At 31.2% G+C, this 22458-nt stretch overlaps 3 protein-coding genes and 1 long non-coding RNA gene across 8 annotated transcripts in view; 2 read left to right on the top strand and 2 right to left on the bottom strand.

Moving 5' to 3' along the window:
* The window catches only part of LOC125845341 (putative late blight resistance protein homolog R1A-10), a 700072-nt gene that overhangs the window by 634278 nt on the left and 43336 nt on the right, over positions 1-22458 (top strand). The gene's annotated exons all lie outside the window — the stretch shown is intronic.
* The window catches only part of LOC125845391 (uncharacterized), a 142686-nt gene that overhangs the window by 77982 nt on the left and 42246 nt on the right, over positions 1-22458 (top strand). The gene's annotated exons all lie outside the window — the stretch shown is intronic.
* On the bottom strand, positions 5780-8261 carry LOC125845349 (pentatricopeptide repeat-containing protein At5g04780, mitochondrial). The gene has a single exon (XM_049524846.1). It carries the CDS (start codon positions 8163-8165, stop codon positions 6297-6299), a length of 1869 nt encoding a protein of 622 aa, XP_049380803.1. The 5' UTR covers positions 8166-8261; the 3' UTR covers positions 5780-6296.
* Positions 14930-18787, bottom strand: LOC125845350 (cationic amino acid transporter 6, chloroplastic-like). The gene is made up of 5 exons (XM_049524847.1): positions 18351-18787; positions 18025-18247; positions 17586-17934; positions 17170-17401; positions 14930-15530 (listed from the first exon to the last, which is right to left on the bottom strand). Exons 1-5 carry the CDS (start codon positions 18730-18732, stop codon positions 14962-14964), a joined length of 1755 nt encoding a protein of 584 aa, XP_049380804.1. The 5' UTR covers positions 18733-18787; the 3' UTR covers positions 14930-14961.

Genomic DNA, 22458 nt, shown 5'->3' on the forward strand with positions numbered 1-22458 from the left:
TGTTTAGAAACTGTTTGTTAGCTCGACTCAACTTAATTGGCTCATTATGGATGTAATAATTTCTTTCAAACTAAAATTTACCCAACAATTTTAATTAAATTAGGACAAACTCAATTTAATAATTAATATTTTAAAGTTAAGAATTTAAAAACGAAATAAATTTAGCATTGTACTAGATTCATAAATTTATTATTGACTTTAAAAAAAAAATAATCTAAAATGTCTATTCATTGTTTAATATTAACCTAACATAGCTTGCATTTCTTGAGTCAAAACACAATTACTCAGGTGACTTCATTGTCCTAACAAAACAAAATTTTAGAGGTAGTCTTTCACCTTTTTCAACAATATCCGAATTATGAATCCATTCATCATAAGTTGATTTCTTCTTTTCAACAACATTTGAATTATTACTTGGTGCTTCTTTAATAAGTTGGGTGTTACTTAAACAATGGTTAAATATTTCAATTTGGGCACGTTTAATGATTTATAAATTTTAGGCAACAAAAACATGTTCACCACTGTAGCTATTTATTTGTTGATTTATTGGTATGTTTTACCTCTATTTGAAGTAGTCAATTTTTTTAAAAAAATAAAAAATGGCAATGTACATATGCCATAGAAAAAAAATATATTTTAATAATTATCTAAATCTTTCAACAACGATCCAGCTGATTGAAAAGAAATGAACTTTTGAAACTTTGTTGGTATCTTACCAACAAAGCTTTTAATTAGACAGGTACATCATCTATTGTATATGTGATAGACTAACGTGTAGTTGTCATACATAGATAAAAAAATACTTAACTAATACACAACTTTGATATTTTTCTTAACTTCAAGTAACTGCTATTTAGTGTTGTTTTCATTTTGAACAAGAGTCACAGTTCACGCATATAATTTATTTAGTTATTTATATAATCAGTCACTTATGTATGTTTGTAGTTTATAACACTATTTTCAAAAATATAGTATCTTATTATATAACATGAAAAAAATTAAATTAATAAAATGTTAGCATTTATTGCAATACGATACCTTGATTCTTGTTTTCCAAAATTTTATTTGTAAATGATATGTTTTAAGTAATTTAATTCAAAATACTAAAATATCAAACAAAAATCTGTTGTAATTTAATTAAAAACTTTAAAATTTGAATAAAATTTACTATATTCACAATATCATGACTTTATAAGAAAATAATGATCTTTTTTAAATATTATTCGTAATACATGTATTAATATTTTTCTAGTGATTATAAAAAGACTTTCGTTGAAAAATTAAAATTAATTGTAACTTGAAATATTAAAATAAAAATATGATAATATGAAGAAAATTTTTTAATGCATTCTTATGTTACTAGACAAGAAATTATAATTTCTTACATTTAAAAAGACTTAAAAATGATATTTCACTCTATATATTTTTAATACTCAATCAGTTTTAATTTATATAACACTTTTCGAATTTTGAGATTCAGATAAAAAAATTACTGTAATTCTTTCATGTTGTTCAATATTTGAATTGTAAATTTTGTTTCTAAAAACTTTAAAATTTCATGTCGGAATTCCCGGTCAAACAATATAGGCTTGAAATTTAAATTATGCATAAATTGAGACATGAAAAATGTATAACGTTTTGAAAAAAATTCCTAATTACAAGAACATTCCTACCGTGCATACTAATTGTCACCACTCAGACCGTCGTGATTGACACCCACACTAACACTCCGGTGGGAGAACCACTACTACAACTCAAACCAAGCAAATAATCTAAAAACTAAGGCAATTAAGTTACGGAAGCAAGCTAATTAGCTAACAAATGCGGAAATTTAATACCTAGAACCTGAAAGTAAATGTACCAAAACATCTAAACAAATTATCCAAGTCTAAACAAAAAGGGATACATCCCCAAACTAATGAACTAATCAACTAACTAAAACAAATATCTAAGTCTGGAAATGATGGACATAGACGAAAGAGAATCTCATGGCAGCCCGGAAGAATTGGCTCACCCTTGAATTCGAAGCGACGATCACTGATCTTCTAAGCGAGGTTTGTCAATAGTCACATGAAGATGCTCTGTATTCAACAAAAATATGAGCACGTGCAGAATCAGTACACAATCCAAGTGTACTGGTAGGATCACACAGACATCTCACTAGTGCAACATAAACAAGTCAAATAACATTATAATCACATGCATATATATCAACATATACAACATTATCAACATTTATGAACAACCAACAACTTCACATTTTATAGCACATCATTGGTCCTCTCACGGAACCCAAGCTCAAACTGTTAGCATGCCGAAACGTGGCAACCGATCCCATAATTATGCCGGAACGTGGCAATCGGATCCAAGTTAGTTATGCCAGAATGTGGCAATCCGATCTCATTCACACACCACAATCACAAACACAAGTACATCATCAAGATCATACATTTAAGTCATGATTGCATGGCAATGATATTTCATTTATCGCATTCACAACAAGTGTGATCATCATTGCAACATTCATACATATACAAGTATCATAATGAAACAAGAACAAGCATACATCATACAATCATAGAATCACAACCATCACCTACCTCGAAACAAGCTTAAAACCCTAAGAAACTTGATTCTTCCCTTTCCGAATTTGTTCCGCTTGTTCTTAGTCTACAAACAATCACAATAACACGGGAATCAACAAACAATCGCTAATTACCCGTAACTACAACAATTCTATGAACCCTAAATCAAACCCATGATCCCAACTAACCAATTTAGGGTTGTTTTCACCATAGAATCTATAACAAAATCCTTCCCCGTCATTATTCACCCATTCTATTAGGTTCTACGGATCGAAAAATGGATTCGGGGACTGAAAAGCTTACATTTAGCCTCAAGAATGATGAAAAATGAGTAAGAGTCACATGAGGGTCGTTCCTTAGCTCAAAAAGTCGAAAAGTGCATAATGAAGTCATTTAGGGGTTTATTAACGACATTAAGTCGCGTCTGGCCCGCCACAGCGGCCCTCACCCCGCTGTAGCGATGGCACCAGAGCGACCCAAATCCCCGCTAGAGCGGCCTTTTCGAACCAATGAACTATTCCTCTTTCCCCTACAATTTTAAGTCTCGCCGTACCCGCCACAGCACCCCATATCCCGCTGTAGCGTCCCCGCCAGAGCGGTCATACCCAGCGCCAAAACGGCATTTTCGAAACAGATAGCTATTTTAAAGAATTCCAAACCCTCATTCCACAACACACTTCTAACCCACGACGCTCAGAAAATATCATTCATGCTAAGATCGATTCTCGGAGATCTACTCACCCAAATTCAATTCTGTAAAGTCGTACAGTTTTCTTAACAAGTTATCTAACTACTCAAGCAATCAAACTCAAAAACAACTCACCCGATTATTACCAGATTTCCCCACACCTCAAGGACTCCGATTTCATCCAAATCTGGACAAGGTTGGAAAAATACAAATACTACGAAAAAGTTTTTCCGGCCCCAAATTTCCCCCATTGGCATTTCTATAATGACAGAACCCAGTCGTTACACTAATTCACTCTATAGTTTGAAATAAATATATATTATCTCATAATTAATAGTTTCCTACCACATTTCATGTCATATACACCACTCCTCAGATTTCAAGTGAAATGCATGTATCAAATATACTAAATACTAGTATCTTTGATGCGTGATGCATTCTAAAATATAGATATATCGACAGAGAGACAAGCGAGCGAGCCAGTGTATCATATATGCGAATCACGCTTGAATACATTGTATTTAGTATATTATGCCAAATTTGATTTGTATATATGTAATACGGAAGGCAATCATTTATTAAAGAAAACCAAAGTGAAGAAGACACATAATTAAATCATAAACTACAAAAAATTGTGTTGTTTGCTCTAATTTTTTAGATTATCATAAGTAAGAGGTTTCATTTCTCTTAGACATCAATTTGGGTTGTTCAAACAAGCGAGCAAATTATGTTAAGTTTTTATCTCATTAATTACTAAATATTTCTATCACGGCTCTTCTAATTTTTTCCCTCTACATTTCTTCTTCTTTTTTCTGCGTATGATAATTTTATATATTATTTTAAACTCAACTTTTCTCAATCAATTGATTTTACTTATTAATGAAAAGAAATATTTGAATTACTTAATTCTTCAAAAGAGTAATTTTATATGTTTGCATATTAAAAATGTGAATTTTGAAAAAAAATACATGAATATTATGAAATAATTTATAATATTTTATTAAATTTTGACTTTAAACCACTGATTGCATTATCACTACCTATAATAATCCGCCGATTTTGTTGTGTATCATGAACTAGTGTATTTTTGAATTAGTCGTAATTGTGTTAGGTTAGCACTTCACTTTGTTTTAATTGCTACTTGACAAATGATATATTCTCTTCCGCTCACTTTTACTTATTTATTTTGAATTTTTAATGCCTCTTAAGAAATAATAATTGATATGAGTATTTTATCATAATGTTCATATTAATTAATGTTTGGTATATTAGGTCTTCAAAAATGATTTGAGAAATAAATTATAATGCTAAACATAAAAGACGTAAAATAATAATAATTCTATTTTCTTAATAAGTTAAAAGTGACGAGCAAAAGTGAATTTATTTTTAACATAATAGCTAAGTAAAAGTAATCGAAGAAGTAACATTTAGTTGGATATTTTGAAAGTTGGGACGTGTCTTTGTCTTTCTAACGGAGCATTGTGCTTTCAATTAAGTTGATTATAGACATGGTAGTTGTTGATTTTATTTGAAATCTTACGGAAAATACTTGATGTCAAGATATATATAGAGTCATTTTTTATAGGTTGATGCATATCAATGACACCATCTTTAAAGATATTTTATCCTGTATAAGTATATCCCAAAGATCAACAAGTTCTTCTCGTAAAAAATTAGAAGCACATAAACTAACAAAAATTAAATCAAAGAAAAACCAGCACATCAATATGATTTAGAGGAAAGAACCAAAAGAACAGGAGTTGAGATATATGGTGTGTTCAGTATGAAGAGAAAATGTTTTCTTGAAAAATAAGCTAATCTATTACTTATTTTCTTGTGTTCGGTGAGTAAGCAAAAAAATTATCCTAAAAGAATTTGAATATAATCTAGACAAATACTATGGAGGTGGAGGTGGAGCTGGGTGCAGGGTTAGGGATGGGGATGGTGGTGAAGATGAGGTAGGTTGGAGAGGGGAGAGAACACAATCAATGTAGAATACAACTCATGAAGCCCGTGACCTTTAGGTTACACTGAGACAACTTTATCGTATGTTCGTGACCTGGAGGTAAGTCCCTCCACATTATTCCTCATCAGAAAATGGGCTACCTTGTAGCTTCTCTGAGCTAAAATATCAGCTAGAAAAGGTGGCTACCATCTCCATCTCCATCATTGTGTGATTTCCTTCTACTTGCTAATGATTTAATTACAAGAGCCCCCTGTAAATGAATGTCCAAACTTCAGGAGGTAAATGAGCTGAGCAGCTTCGCGAGCGAATAACATCTCTTTACGCTCACCAACCAGGTTACCTCCACACTCAGTCAGTCCTGTCAAGCTATCAGTTCTTGTTTGATCCAAAAGTAACAATAATTCCTCCTGCTGGGTGAGGAGACCATTAGGTTGAGAGGTAGTATTGTTATGATTCACCTTTCTCCATCTCCAACTTTCCACCTGATACTAGTCAAGGATCAGCAGCTGCGCAGAAAAGTCACAAACTACACTCTTTTTTCACAAGGACCATAAGATTCTAAATGACTTGGTGATTCGTCTCTTGATTATACTCCTGGATAACTTTCCTTTGGTGACGCTGACTTGCCACAAGGGACCCCGTAAAACAGGTTGCTAAATTTGGAATGTGGAGATTCTAACGTGATTGTTGGCAAGAGGAATGACTGAGCAAGCGCATTCTGGCCCCTGTCTGGATGTCATAAGAATCTAACCTGGCGGTGTTAGAAGATGTAGCTGATGGCCTTTGCTCATCATATTTAGGGAAAGTCACTGCCTGGAGTCCAGCTTGTTTACAAAGTTTGTGATCACATCAGATGCTTGGAGGAAAAGTGGTTTTTGACCAGCTTGTTGTTGTAACACCATTATGTTGAGATAACAGGTACTCTGTGATAAAATGCCTCTGATTTCTTATACATGTCGAGGTCTACAAGAACCAGATTTTAATTACTTTTTCCACGTTTCTGAACCAAAAAACTTGGTTCAGAGAAAGGATCTAAAATCCAAAGCAGTTACGTTCTTTACCAAAACTCTCCACATGAACATGATCCATTAGTAAAGTGATGAAAACGATTAACATCTCTGACGATGATTTCCCTCCGTGTTACTTTTGAAGCAAACTTCATGAAAGAATGACAGTCCCCACAGATCCTGAGGTTCTTCATAATTCTTATAGGAGCAGTTGAGGGCAAACACATCAATCCATATGTAAAAGCAAGCTTCTCACTATGATGTCTCAGAAGCTCATGTTTTCTGCTCACTTCCACATCATGCAAGTCGTGTTCGGTTTCACCTTTGTAACCTAACTTCTCCATACCTACCAACAATTCATCTAATCTTGAATAAACCTCTATAATGCTTGCATGATTTCTCTCCCCGACCATGAACGTGTGAACCTTGTCTTTTATCTGTATCCAACTCTTGCCTCTTTCTTTCTTCGCTTCACTGTCTTTAAGAAGCTTTCTTGTTGATGCAACATCGCCCCACCTTCTCTTGGAAGCATATATGTTTGAAAGCAAGACGTGGTTTCCAGCATTATTAGGCTCGAGCTCAAACAGATGTTTAGCAGCAATTTCAGCCACCTCAACATTTCCATAGACCCTGCAAGAGGCCAATACAGAACCCCACATGGAAGCAGTTGCAGCAAACGGCATATTTTCTATTAAATCCTTAGCTTCTTCAACCAAACCTTTTCTACCAAGAATGTCAACCATACATGAATAATGATATACATTGGGAGACAAGTTATGTTCTTTCTTCATCTTGTCAAAATATATCCGCCCCTTGTCAACAAGACCCATATGACTACAAGCAGATAACACAGAGACGTAAGTCCACTCATTCGGGTAAAATCCTGCTAACTGCATTTTCTCAAACAACGTCATCGCCTCTAAAGACCGCGCATTTCTAGCCAAGCCAGAAATCATTGAATTCCATATTACATCATTCTTCACCTCAGCATTTGAAAAAACAATATACGCTTCGTCAACACTTCCACATCTTGCATATAAGTCCACAAGAGATGAAGCCACATAAACATTGGCACCAAAACCAGTTTTCCACACTATAGCATGCGTCTCATTCCCTTCTAACAAAGCAGCCATCGCAGCACAAGCAGATATAACCGAAGAAAGAGTAAACTGGTTATGCTCTATCCCGGACTTTTGTAGCCTATGAAAAAACATTATAGCCTCCTCATATAACTCATTTTGGACATATCCAGCAACCATTGAACTCCAAGTAACCTCATTCCTCTCATTCATAGAATCGAAAACACGAAAAGCATATTTCATCAACCCACATTTAGCATAAACATCAAGCAAAGCAGTTGACACAAAAACATTAGATTCCACTGATACCTTAATAGCAAAACAATGCAATTGTTTACTTTCTAAAACAGCAAACTTAGCAGCACAAGCACAAAGTACACCTGAAACAGTAAACCCACTAGCCTGACTCCCTTCCCTTTGCATTCGAACGAAAAGACGCAGAGCTTCATCTTCATCTCTGTTCTGTATATACGAGCCCATCAGGGTGTTCCAAGAAACAAGTGATCTTTGAGGCATTTCATCGAACACCTTGCGAGCAAAATCAACAATGCCGCATTTCGAGTACATATTGATGAGCATGTTTGTTGTCAGTATATCAACTTCATATCCATATTTTATAATCTGGGTATGCATCGATTTTCCAGTCATTGCATTCCTTTGTTTTGCGCATTCTTGTACTGCCCGGTGCAAATATGGTAGAATAATTGAATTTTTGGACTCCCCATTAACGTTGTGTTCTTCATCGTCGGATTTATGAAGTGTAGCATCGGCGACGGAGGATAAATTTCTCCGGCGAGCATTACAGAGATTGGAAAACTTGCTTCTTTGTAAGGCTTTCATTTCATGGCTTTCAGTTCCAAGTGTTTAAACTCAACGATAACTTATTAGGGGAGGCTAGTTGAATATTGAATAAAGTCATATTGCCTATTGGTCTTGTTTCTATCTTTGGTTGCAACTCTAACAAAATTATTACGATTCGATATGATTTGTGAATAATATAATTCGAAATCTTTACTACTTACCTATTGTCTTTGGTTTCGATAGTTTGCTAAAAGTTATCATTTTAAGTTTAATGCAGCTAAATATCGTAAAGTTGAGCAACAAATATGGCCACAAGAGGAACTATTATTGGTAATTGTAGGTCAATAAAGATTGGTTTTTTAGGTTAAGTGATGTATAGCGAAATATTAAATCAACTTGTTATTCTTATGGTGTATTTAGATATTGATGATGAAACTAAAGATTTGTATTGTTTATAAACTCTCCTAATATGCAAGTCATGAAGGACTGATATGTCTTCATGTTACATTCAATATACCGATAAATTACTTACCATAATAGTAGATCATCATAATTCAAACTTTTCAATTATGACACCTCATCTTAATTTATGTAATTTTTTTCTTTTATGTACGTCTCTTTATTTATTTCATTTAGCTCATGATACATTTTTTTCTTTTATGTACCTCTCCTTTATTATTTCATTACATGAGACCTCTTCCCATTATTTCAATCATGATACATTTCTTTTATAATTTTAAAGCTACAAAAAAAAATAAAAAATTATCATGCGACTCATGCCAAATTGAAATAATTTCATAGTACGGTCAATCAAGCTACCTTGTTAGATTAATCACAAATAATATCTTATCGTCACAAGTTCTCTATTGAATTGAACCGTAACTTTTTCCGGAAGCTTATTTCGACCTCGATTTCAGGGTCATATATGTCATTTGCCTTGCTCATAAGCCTAAATATACATATTTTTGATAAATCAAGTTCTTGGATGCCAAAAATATAAAATTAATTGGGCCATTAAAGAATGCTTTTTCCCATCAGCATTAGCATTTCATGGCCCTTTTTTATTTGTTTATTGGGCCAATTTTAAATGAAGCTTTCGCTGACAATTGGCCCGATAACGGCCCACATAGATTGTTCAAACAATTTCTAATTTTATTACTACATGTAAAAATTACCTTTAATTGAAAACTTACGCGGAATGGAAAACCTTTAGAAAATATCATGTAATATAGCTATAGTTGAAAAAATTTACAATTCGCGGCTATAGTTTCGCAAAATTTTGTTAGTCGGTTCTTGATTTGATATGTTTCAATGTAAGATTTTGTTCATTTCATCATAATTTTTACTAGTATAAAAAAATATCAATAATGTACAAAAAGATGTCTTATCAATATAATCCTACAAATAGATTTAATAGTGACATGTGGTGTACTTCACTTCATTTTCATCCAAATATCACTATATAATATATGAGGTGTTCCATTCAACATCCATCATAAGTGTTGCTTTCATAAGCAAAAGCAATCCACATAAATATGGAAATCTTGATGAGCTACATTTGCTATTACCACATATGATACCTTTCTCTTTCACAATGATGGAGGTCATGTTAAAAGTTTGTATTTTAATTATTTTATTGAATATCTATTATTTTAAGTAATTTGCAATATATAAAAGACTAAAAAAATAAGATAAACAAATTAAAATAAAATAATCATAAAAAATGACCAAAATACCCCTATATGTCAAAGCAAGCATGTTGATCTAATGACTCTTTTGATATGTAAAACTCCCTCTTATTAGATAGTAGAATATTTGTATTAAAAACAATAAGTTTGCTCATCAATGACTAGAGTGGTTGAATATTTGTGGCTTAGGTGAATTGAATCTACATCCTCTAAAAGAATTTGATCCACTTTTACTATTAAGGTAGCTTTTTATTTGAATTAAAGAGATTGAACATCTAATATATACACAAAATAAAAATTTAACCCTACATATAAAGTGCGCTTTTCTAATGAATAGGGTTCTGATGAACCCCTCCGATCCGGTCCACCTAGATCTGCCCATGATTTATTGAGGACTAAACCATATCTACCCTACTTGCAACTCTTAATAGATGAAAGTTACATTTCAACAAGTAGTTCAAACTAAAAAGGAACCAATAAGCCATCTTTCTTCTTGTGTTACATTGTTTTCTCTATAAAAAAAAAAAAAACACCATGATTCTATTTCCAATAGGAACCAATTGACTTTGAAGAATTAATAATGAGAAAAAAAAATACATTAGCTCAAAAGGATAAAATAAAAAGAAGCTATGGGACCATAAAAAAGTTATGAGACAATTGTAGATAAAATTGGCCCCTCCATTGTATCTATTAACATCCAATTCTTATCACAAATAGTCCCAAATTCAATCACAAGAATCATTACACACACAAACATACACATACAAGATACAATAAGTATATATATCATTATAGCATATCTTTTACTAGGATTTTATAAGTAAGAAGAGTGATAGAAAAACTATGATTTTCCACTCATTAAAATATTACTCAAACAGCACATTCTTTAATTTCTTGGTGGATATATAAGCAGCCATATCAATCCATAAGTCAGAGTATACATATAAAGATGTTTTTATAGAGACAAATTACATGTGATTCTTGATTTAGTAAATGGATGGATGGAGAGTCATGACACCACTAAAGTTGGTCATTGTCTCCCACATCCTGCATTAACCTATACAAAAACAAATAAATAAATCATGAAAATAACGATTATCAGTCACTTTTTTTTTATCATATTCTTGAAAAGCAGTTAATCTTATAGAGTTTCAAATTTTATAGATGAAACTCCACGACATTCAATTTCCTTATATTTTTACGATCCATCGACTACTCTGCAGCCATGTCTTTAGAAAATAGTTATGAAATGGAGTTTTAAATTTCATATATGAAAATTCAGGTTAATATCATAAGTTTCATATATGAAATTTAATATTTTATAAAAGTTGTTGTTTTCCAATTATAAAAAGTGACTATTTGTGTTACCCCCACATTGTCTCACCATGGTTTGTGCATTTTGGGCTCCAGTTAGATAAGTTCTTAATGTTGACTCCCAAAGATTTTGAAAAAGAGAGAAAAAAAATGGACAAGAAACATTTTCTTTAAGCTAAGGTCCAAAAACTTTTTAACAAAGTATATATTGTTAAAGGTAAGTAGAAAACATTTTTAAGTTTCATCAAATATTTTGAAGTACTTAAACTTTTGAAAAATATTTAATTTCAAGTGAATTTCATGCTCAAACACAATATCAACCTCAAGTCCTTATTTTTCATCATCAATCAAAGAATTGTCCAAACAATCGTAAATAATTTGAAGTATACATTCTCTTTTTATTCTTTCTTACGTTTTTCCTTCAAGACTATTATGTTACACAAACATATATGAATCTTATCAAATACGATATTATAACAAAATTTGATTTTAGACCAGTAATTTTATTTAATCCCTCCTTGATTTGTAGTTTCTACTATTTTCAAGCACATGTTAAGAATGACATGGTATCCATGTGCCATATTCTAGCAACTTCATTCATTGTGGCTTTAATCCTTGATTGGATTAACAAAAAGAAAGAAGGAGAAATAAAGTAAGGAAAGTGGTATTAATTAATTAAGATCATGATGGCTATATAAGTAAGTTCTACACAATTAACTAAAATCTCATAAGCATAATGAGAACATCATTAAAGATAAAAATTTGTGGAGTATTTTACACCACCCACATATATAATATATAGATATATTAGTGGCCAAGTGCATGCAAATCTTTGTGGCTACTTTTGTAATTGCAAATTTGCAAGTTGCTATCAAGCATTTCTACTTTCTAATCTGACCCAATTGAAGCATCACAAATGATGCAATAAAGCTTTTGGGATAGTTATTCATACATACCGTTTGGTTAACTAATTTATTAATATGATCGAGATATACATAATATATATTATACTATTATGGTATATATTGTATATAGATATGTATATCAAATATATAATATATGAATAGTCTGTGGTTGATCTAAGATTTTCATAAAGGGGTTTGAAAAATAAAAGTATAGTATTTGAGATTTTGAACTTGGAACCTCAAGAGGAATTTTGAAGCCCTGAGGCCTAAACTATTAAGTCAACATTTACGTTTAGGAAATCAAAATACATAAAAAAAAAAACTTATATATCTACTATCTAGTGTAATTTTTTACTTAAAGGGTTCGGATGAGCACCCACACATCCTAGATCCTCCCACATGTCTATACACTTTGTACATATTTTATAAATTAGATGATTGAATATTAATCCAAACTCATAATTATCCCTCAAAACTTTTCGTATTTTTCATATTTTAGTAAAGGATTCTTTTTTAAATTAACCTATGTAGTGTTATATTTTATAGATTTTTGCTAATCTTATTTCTTTGATTACTAATTTCATGTTTCTACTTAATATAATTAGATTTATGATTACCTTTTATACTAAAAATAGAAAAACTAAGTTCTACAAATGACACTTCATATTGATTGTGTCCTCTATACCGTTCAACACACCTCATATTCACCATATATATATATATATATATACACACATTATTGCATGAGTCAAGGATATAATAACTTAGCAAATATTCCCTTAGTTCATTTGTTCACCTAAATATTCATATGTGGATAAAAAGTGGACTATTAGTATTAAAAGCATCGTATCATGAACCAACTTTCATGTCAAAATCAATTGGAAAATTTACTTTCTTATCATTTATGACTTTCCTAGTAGTGGAATCTAACCAATTGGATACACAAAAATCAATTAAACTATAATTCCTTATTGGCATATATGCCTTTTGATAGAAATCTAAGATATATTTTAAGCTAGGAACCTTTATCTTATTTATGATTCATATATGGAAAAAAAAAACTCTATCATCATGTGATAGTGAAATGTACGGAATTTCTTCGTCCTTAATTAGAAATTCCAAATTAAATTGTTGAGTATAAAAAAACTTTGATAAGAAGTGTTTCTCCTCTTTAACTAGAGTACTTCATCTATTCATAGTCGTAGGAGAAATAAAGTATATACCAACACAAAATCATATATATTTAGAAATGAATAATAAAATTCAAGGCTGTTAGGTATCTTCAATCCACTCAAATATATAGTAATTAATTTATACTGGTTAAAATTTATAAATGAAAATAAAGATTAGTGTTATTTTTGTCGTGAAATTTGTTGAGCTCCTATGTATATGTTTTAAACTAGAGGCAACGAGTTTGAATTTTGTACAAAATCTTGTTAAGTTGCATTTCCCTTTATATGAATTTTCCATGATGTGAATCATAATTCATCGCGATTTCAATATGAATATCGAAGACTAAATGAAAATCAAAAAAATACTTATTACTAATTATAAACATTTAATTGCACAATTTGTCCGTAAAATGATCTGATTTTTAATTTTCTGCCTTTAGAAATCAAACTTAGATCAATGCATAAGTTCTATTAGAACATGAGACATAATTTATAAAATATTAATAATGTAAAAATATAGACTTATGCCAACAAAAAAAATAAAAAAATATTTGCCTTGGATAGAAAAAAACCGACCAAAAAGGAAACAATTGCGGTACAGGAAAAAGTGAATACTCCCGCATTGGATGGTATATAGTAACCATACCCCAACCCCCCTATCCTCTCATGTATATCTCTTTTCATCAAGGTAATATATTCAAAATTTATTTACTCGATTAATTCAAATTCACGCGACAAGAAAAATTATTTAAAAAGGAGGATGTGCTCTCTATAGGAACGAATCTAACTTGAAAATTGTGAATTTAGTAGAATTCAGTAAGTCTGGTATAAACTTTATATATATATTTGAGAAATTTACTAAAAATATATACATATAATAAACTTCAGAATCAAAAAACTTTGAAATTTAAAATTCATAAACTTCAAATTATTAAAACTTCGAACTTGTAACTTAAAACAAAAAAAAAAAGTCCTGTTTATTTTACCACATAAAAAGGGTTCATTAGTCCCTATCCAACTTTCTTTTTGTTCCATCCTCATCTTCAAATCTTTTCCGCCCCTTTTTTCCCCTTCTTATACTCCAAAAGAGAACCTTTAACTAGATTTATATTTTATTGTTCTTTTCATTTTCAAGAAGATAGATTCCACAATAAAGATGGACTTTCATGGACTTAAAAGTTTTCTTCAATAGTCATAAGGGTAGTGGGGCCTTTCATTTTGAATACATGATGTCACATTTGAACTAAAAACATGATAGATAACTTCACAAATATTTAAACTCAAATGATGGTCAATTGTGAATGTAATCAAGTACAATAAAGAGAATTTTAGCTTCAAATGGTAGACAACTCTCTTACATCACCCAATTTGGGTTAATGAAAAGGTTATTCATAATTTTCCATGTTCATCTATATAGATTTCTTTGTCTTTGTGGCACTTGAGATTTTGTGAGGCATCAATAGTTGACTTGACCATACAAGAGAATCACAAGTCACAATACACTATACAACTTGCTACCATAATAACAATACAATAATAATTACACCTTCAGTCAGCTACATGAATCCTCATTTTGCCATTTAAGATCATATCATAACATTATCGTAGTAAACTATACAACTTGATCGCCGCAAAAAAAATTGCAGCCTATATTTCCTCTCCCATTCCTATGTTAAATATCCATAAATTACTCCTCCACCCCCCAAAAAGAAGAAGTTATACTAAAAGAAAAAGTCAGCTTAAAAAGAGAACATTTTTACACTTTGAGAGTATGGTCCTGGACTTCAATAGATTCCTTCACTAGTTCAATTCTCTTTTGACCAAGTGTCCCATCTTCCTCAGCATCAAAACTAGCATGAACACTGTAGAGAACATAAACTAGCACAGCGAGAGCTGAGAAGAATCCGAATCGGATGTAGGATGGTCTATCAAGTGAACCTAACAAAAATATGTTGAGGAAGATGGACATGGAAGGAATCCATGGCATTAAAGGGACACCCCAAAACTCAGGTTTTTGCGCTTGTGGTACCATATAATGGAAGAGTTGTAATACAGCGATGGCGATAGCAGTACAAGCACCAAGCATGAAGGCTTTTGGCTTGCCTGGTGGTGCAAATTGCCATAACAGGGTGAATAAAATGGATGTCAATGAGAAGCAAAAAAGGAAAGATAGTGTAGGCCATGGATTTGTTACGCCAATCAAAACGTAACGCTTGTAAATAACAGCATTTGCTACCATGTAAAATACAAACAGTGTACCGATTGATACAAGGTTGAGTAGTATTTGTAAATCAGTGAAAAGTGCAATTGCTGCTGTACAAATTCCTGAAAATGACCAAACAAATTCTTGTATTAGCACAATAGGAAGAAATTCCTAGCATGACTTTATTCTGAAATTGGTAAAGAATGTGTCATTTCAGTCAAAAGTTTCGGCCTTGTAACACTTCTGGCAAGATTTTGAGTCTTAGAAAATCACATGACAAGATCCTTAAAAGGGTACCCTTCGTTCACATGGCCAGAATTTTTACTAAAGAAATTTAATATCTACTATATATACATAAAAAATATTTTTTGGTTACTGCCCCTAGTACTCTACAAAGGATTCTATATTATAGCATTTTCAACTCTATTTTTAAAAGTCTATATCGAACATTCCCAGTTTACTTAAATTCTTATTCCAGTAATGTAAGTCACACACATAATCTTTATAAAGAATAAAATTTCAAGAATGGTCAGCAGGAGATGGAAAAAGTTTTATACTTTGCTGAGCTCAAATACCTGTCTAAATAGTGTATCAAAGTATGTGGAGAACATTCGTTTAGATAATGATGGGAAGGAACCTTATTAGTTATATATTGTTTGAACCAATAATTGCAGTTAAATCTTTCTTGAGCCACTCGAATTAACAAGGAACCTTCCTAATTAGATTTTTTAAATAATCAAGATTCATACAACGAAGTATTATCATGAATTAATTCATAATACATTTTTTTTAAAACTATATGGAATTTTTTCTCCTTGAAGTACATATTTGAAACTTTTAGCTGGTATTATGTTAGAGAATATAATTAAGAAATAAAAAATGTGTCCTCGTCTTTTAGATGAAATTATCATACACTTCAATATGAAACTTGAAATCCCCTGCTCACATTAAAAAAACCATGTTTTTCATCCATAAAGAATATATTCAAACACATGTAAAAACTGTGTTGAATCGTCACACCCTTCAATATTGGAGGGCTATGAATGAACAAAGAAAAATAAAAAGGCAAAATTCATGACAAACATTGAGATATGAGCCAAGGTTTTATCCTAAGGAAGAGGACCCCACATAGAAAAAATCAGTCAAAGGCCCTTTCAATAAAAATTTCTCAAATATCTGTGTGATTGTGAGTGACTAATCATCTGGACATGAAACTGTAGGTCCCATCACTAAAATAACTTAAATTAAATAAATATATAAAAGTAAACATGAACAACTCGACTGAAATTCAACACCTATAATATGAAATAATTTTAATCATGTATAAACAAATGTAATTTTCTGTCGAAACAGACTCCGCCACTAGGTCCCACAAAACCCAGAAAATAGTTAACCGAATATGATGAATCCCATGATAAACTTATGATCAATTTTCCCTAAAATGTAAAGCTATCGCCTTAACCGAAACGGTTCTTTTGGTGGACCCCCTACTCTCCAACGGCAAAGCTAATAATAATAATACAAAAGGCAATATCCACGCAATAACAGGAAAAATAAATAAATCACACACGCATTTCCACTAATTCATCCACATAAAAATACATAACACAGTAAAATATCATACCCAATCGAATTTTTCATTATATTTTATACCAGTCGAGATTCTATTAAAAATACTACACATTCATGTACGTCGAACCTTAATTATGAAATTTGATATAAACACAAAGTATGAGTAGATATTGATGAAAAATAACGTACCGAGAAAAACGGAAGCATTCACAGGCGTTGATGTTTTAGGATGGACCCTAGCAAACCAAGCGGGAACAACGCTGGACCGTCCGATCACGCACATGTATCGAGCTTGGCCCAACATAGCTACTAATAAAGATGTTAAAATACCGAAACTAGCCCCAACTCCTATCACATTTGATACCCATCTCCACCCGTCTGATCCCATAAATGCCCCCGAAAATGGCGCATTTGGATCAATCTGTTCATCAAAAACAACAATTTATCATCAACCTTTCACACTCCAGATATTAATACTCATTTACATTCATCATCATGATATGATAAATCCTAAATAAATGAGATTAGTTGATCACAAATCGAGATAATGAAATAAATGAATAGTGATAAGGATAGAAATGTAATTTTAATCACTTTTATTTTACCATATCATAAGGAAGGAGCATGGACATAGCAGCAGCCATGAGGCAGTAAAGAACTGTCACGAGTATAACGGAACCCGAGACACCGGCAGGTATATCCTTAACAGGATTTCTGACCTCTTCAGCCATGGTTGAAACGGCGTCGTACCCTATGTAACTCAGATAAACCATTGCTGCTCCATTGAACACTCCTGAAGCACCGAATGGGAAAAATCCACTCGCATGATTCTCATCCCCTGCTTCTCTGAAATTCTTCGTATCTCCTCTGGTAAATCCAATTACTATCACGAATACTATGAACACTAGATGTAGCACTGTTAACACCATATTCAATATCGAACTCTCTCTTGTACTGCAAAGAAATCGTAACAAATTATGTTTATGAAAAAAACGAAATCGAATTCGATTAGAATTTTTTCATGAATTTTAGTAGCGGACGAACCTGTAGCAGATGATTACGGTGAGAGCTAAAACTACTAAAACAGCAACAATATCGATTTCGTTGAAACCTTTCGGTAATCCATTGACGGTGATTCTCAATCTGCTCTCAGTGGATATACCGAGGGCTGTACATAAATAACCAGTGAAACTCCTCGCTACAGCGGCATTTGATAATACGTAATCGATGATCAGATTCGCACCGGTCAAAAACGCTAGAAATTCACCTGCACTACGAAACGTCGTTGATCAATTTAATCGTAAAACAAAGTACAGGACATTGCGTTTTTAACGTGTTGTTTTTAACAAATTCAGTTACGGAAAACGGACCAAAAGTGATACGGATATAGCTAAAGGCACCGCCAGCAACCGGCATATCGACGGCGAACTCAGTGTAGCAAAAAGCAGATAACAGAGCACAGAATCCAGCAATGGCGTAAGAGAGAACAACAGCAGGTCCAGCACACATACGGCTAGCACGACCGGAAGTAACAAATACTCCGGCACCAACCATACCGCCGACGCCAAATCCGACGAGGTCGTACCACCGGAGACTCCGTTTCATATCTCCACCAGACCGGGCTCTGACTCGACTTTTTTCTTCGAAAGAAGTCGAGACAGAACAAGCCCGGCGAGCTAATCTGTGTGGAGTATCGGAAAGTGCTCGGAGGTAAGATTTGACATTAGAGAAAGAGGAGCCATAGGTCTCCATTTTTGGACCACCAAGTCTCTCTTTTTATCAGTAAATATTGAATTGGAGGAAATGAAGAACGAATGAATGGGTATTTAAAGAGTTAAACACTAAAGAAAATGGCTGATACTGATATCTATTAAGATCCACTGAATCTTATCAATAATTTCAGCAAACATGAAAATCATATTTATATATTATAATTATAGTTTTACTTATTAACTAATAATAAAGTATCTATATTATTTTATTTGACTTAATATAATAAATTAGGGAAAAAATGTGGGAGATAAATCAAATCCGTGAATTTGGGCTTAGAAAAAAAAAGATAGCGGATACATCTCCTATATTTCCTCATTTAGTTTAAAAATATTTTAAACTCTCTAAAATCAATTTTAAACGTTTAAGTTTGTTTAATGCATCATGAGGATTTTCAACGGGAAAACAACATAAACCTATATTTTGTTTGTACATCTGTAATTACAATATTTATCGTTATTTTGATGTACAAGAGATAGTCCAAAAAAAGTCACAATGGTAAAGTTTAGATCATAGTTTAAAATCATTTCACCAACAAATTTATATTAATCAGTAATAGGGATAAAAATTAAGATCACGAATTAAAAAAAAGAAGAAGTTAAAAACTACCTCAAAATAGGAAAGTTCGTACAAAAAAAATGTTTTATTAAAAAAGAAACAATATGGCATAAACAAGTTAGACTAAACTTTCTATGGAAAGGTCTATTTAACTACTATTAAGCAATTTCGAAATGTGATACGCACCTTTTCCTTCACTATGGCCCCTTAAACTTGAAGAAAATGTAATAATAACCCCCCTTGCATTTGATACAATTAGGGATAATTTTAAAGATCTCCCTTTAAGTTTTTCTTTCGAATCACTAACAATTTCTATGGACTACTTTGATTTCTTTATAACAAGACTTTTAATATATTTATCATTAATAAAAAATAACTATAATTATTTTGGCTGATTTATCCTTATCAATATTCAAATTGAGCAAACTTATACAAGTAGGAAAAATGATTATAATTAATAATAGGTATAAATTAGGAATTAAGTGTAAAATTATCCATTGATTTCATTGCGAACAAATATTGTTGGATATTCCAAAATAGTATAATGGACAACTATTGTTAAACGGAAGGAGTAACATTTACTAGTGCAATTTGAGCAATGTAAAGGAAAATTTAACCTAATATGTTCTTTGGATTGATCAAATAAAGTGCAAACAATGCCCATAGACTTTGGTAAGATATTTGAAAATGAACTTTATATTATTATATATGAATATTTTTATATAAGACAAATGAAAAGCTTATATATGATTAAGATGTTGGAAAGTGAAGTAATAAAAGTTTACAATTAGACAATAAAATGTGTAATGGTCAATTTGGCCAAAAGCCAAAGATGGAATCCTAGTAAATATATCATATGTTCACATTCAACTCCCTTGTAATTTTGCCTGAACAAATTGGCAAATGCATTAATCTAGAGATAAGCATAAATTGATGTTTAGTTAGTTATATACGTATTAATTTTAAATATTCTTATCAAAATTTTTGACTTTTCATTGATTACAAAACTTTAGAATATTATAAAACTAATCTATCAAAATCTAAATAAACGTCTTATTATTTATAAAAATCTTGAATAAACGCGATCATAGATATTTGTTGGATTTTTTTTTCTTTCCGTATAACAAAATATACTAAAAAGGATAGAAAATAAGGTAAATTATACTTAACACTCTTATAATATAAAATAAAATTTAGAAACATCTCCTATAATCTTAAATTTCATAAAATTACATATTTGGGAAATTTTCGTTTTATTTTTATGTGTTTCCTATTTTTATAATCATAATAGAATTATTTAATTTTTTCTCATTTTACCCCTACAATTAATATGACCTTTGAAAGTTTGAAGATTCAAAATTTCTTTTTTCAAGAAGCTAATCAATATAAACAAAGGACAATATAGTAAAGTTCATTAATCTATTAATGATTTATTTATCTAACATATAAATAAAAATAATTGTTCATCTAATAATATGGGACGGAGGGAGTAAACATTTAGCACCCCTATAAAATAACTAAATGAATAACACGTATAATTTGAATAAATATAGGGAGTGTTAAATATTGGAGAAACTTTTGACTATCCAACATGAATTGTAGTAAATAATTGAGATCTCTTCACTCTTAGTTAAAGATCTCGATATTAATCGCTTCTAAAAACAAAAAAAGTCATATTAAAAATGTTATCTTAAAAAATGAATTATACAATATTTAAATTTAAATTTAATTGAATTCTAACGTATATATCGAACACGAATTTAGGGTAGTGGAAGACGTTACGGTACCTTAATGAAACAACCAAGAACTGCAAAAACTATGAATGGCTCAACAGAAAAAAAAGGCAGAAAATTCCACTGAATTTCGGACGACAAAAAGGCAGAAAAAAGTTATTAGCTCGGTGGACTTTGGAGCTTCTTCTTTATTTCTTTCATACTATATCTAGTTATATATCCGTAAAATTATTTAAATTTTTAAAATATCATCCATATAAATTAATTTTTAATTTTTAAAGTATATTTTAAATTTTACCCTCTTAGGGGTCGTTTGGTAGAGTGTATAAGAACAATGTAAAGTAGAGTGTATTGTTAATGTATGCATTGATAGTGCTTGCATTAGTAATGCTTGCATTAGTTATATATGTCTGCATTATTTCTTATACACTATTTGGTTTGATGTATTAGAAATAACAAATCTACATAATTTCTATTAGAAAAATGTATGTTTACAAAAATACCCTTCACACTTTATTTCTTTGTACACTTCCTTTGCAACAAGGTTCTTTGCTAAAACATCAAAAAATATTTCTTTGTTAAAACATCATTTAACTCCTCTTCTCTTATTTTTTTTTCAAATATAAAATTAAATAATTGTTACTATTGCGTCAAAATATTTTTGTGAAAAGTTGGCAAATAAATTTTTTAATCAAACTAATCGTCATAATAGTAAATATTTTGATTAATCAAATTGAACAAATTCAAATTATTTACCAGCCATGAGAAATCCTTAGTTCTACACCACCCCCTCCAGGGGATACAGGCAACTATACGTTGTAAAGGAAATGTATTAATGAGTAATGGTATCCTTGGTGAGGCACAAGACCAGCTGCAAAGATTCTTGGAAAACGTTTTTATAAAAGGCTTTTAAGGGTAGTTTTGTAATTATACAATTTAATGCAAATGTTAAAATGCTATGTATTACTAATATCTAGAATTTCTTTGTATTAGTAATACACAACTTAATACACAATAGAGTGTATAACTAATGCATTAGTTATATATGTCATGAAAAAGTGTACTATACAAGATATTACTAATACACACACCTAATGCATGCATTATTTTTCCTAATACACTCTACCAAACGACTCCTTAATATTTAAGGATAGTTTGGTAGCTAATTAAGAGGTGATTTCTTTATGTATTAAATCTTATATAATTTGTATCATATTTGATTATTATTTTTGATTATGTATGAAATCAAACACACCAAATATAGTGTTTGTTTAGGATTTCAAAATCTTACGTAACTAACTAATATGTGTATAAGTTTTGAGAAAAGTTATGTATTTTTTTATGGAGGCAATAATACATAAATATGACCCTTAACTTGGTTTCAGTGTACAACTATGCCCTCCAATTTTAAATGTGC

This window comes from Solanum stenotomum, chromosome 11, assembly GCF_019186545.1.
Source record: "Solanum stenotomum isolate F172 chromosome 11, ASM1918654v1, whole genome shotgun sequence".
Classification (NCBI taxonomy): domain Eukaryota; kingdom Viridiplantae; phylum Streptophyta; class Magnoliopsida; order Solanales; family Solanaceae; genus Solanum; species Solanum stenotomum.

Excerpts from the sequence above, each read along its gene's own strand:
- LOC125845349 (XM_049524846.1), bottom strand. The coding sequence starts at position 8,165 with ATGAAAGCCTTACAAAGAAGCAAGTTTTCCAATCTCTGTAATGCTCGC.
- LOC125845350 (XM_049524847.1), bottom strand. The coding sequence starts at position 18,732 with ATGGAGACCTATGGCTCCTCTTTCTCTAATGTCAAATCTTACCTCCGA. Across the intron at positions 18,248-18,350 it reads CTATATCCGTATCACTTTTG|GTGAATTTCTAGCGTTTTTG; the intron begins GTCCGTTTTCCG and ends TTCGTAGTGCAG. Across the intron at positions 17,402-17,585 it reads TGCTCCTTCCTTATGATATG|ATTGATCCAAATGCGCCATT; the intron begins GTAAAATAAAAG and ends TTTGATGAACAG.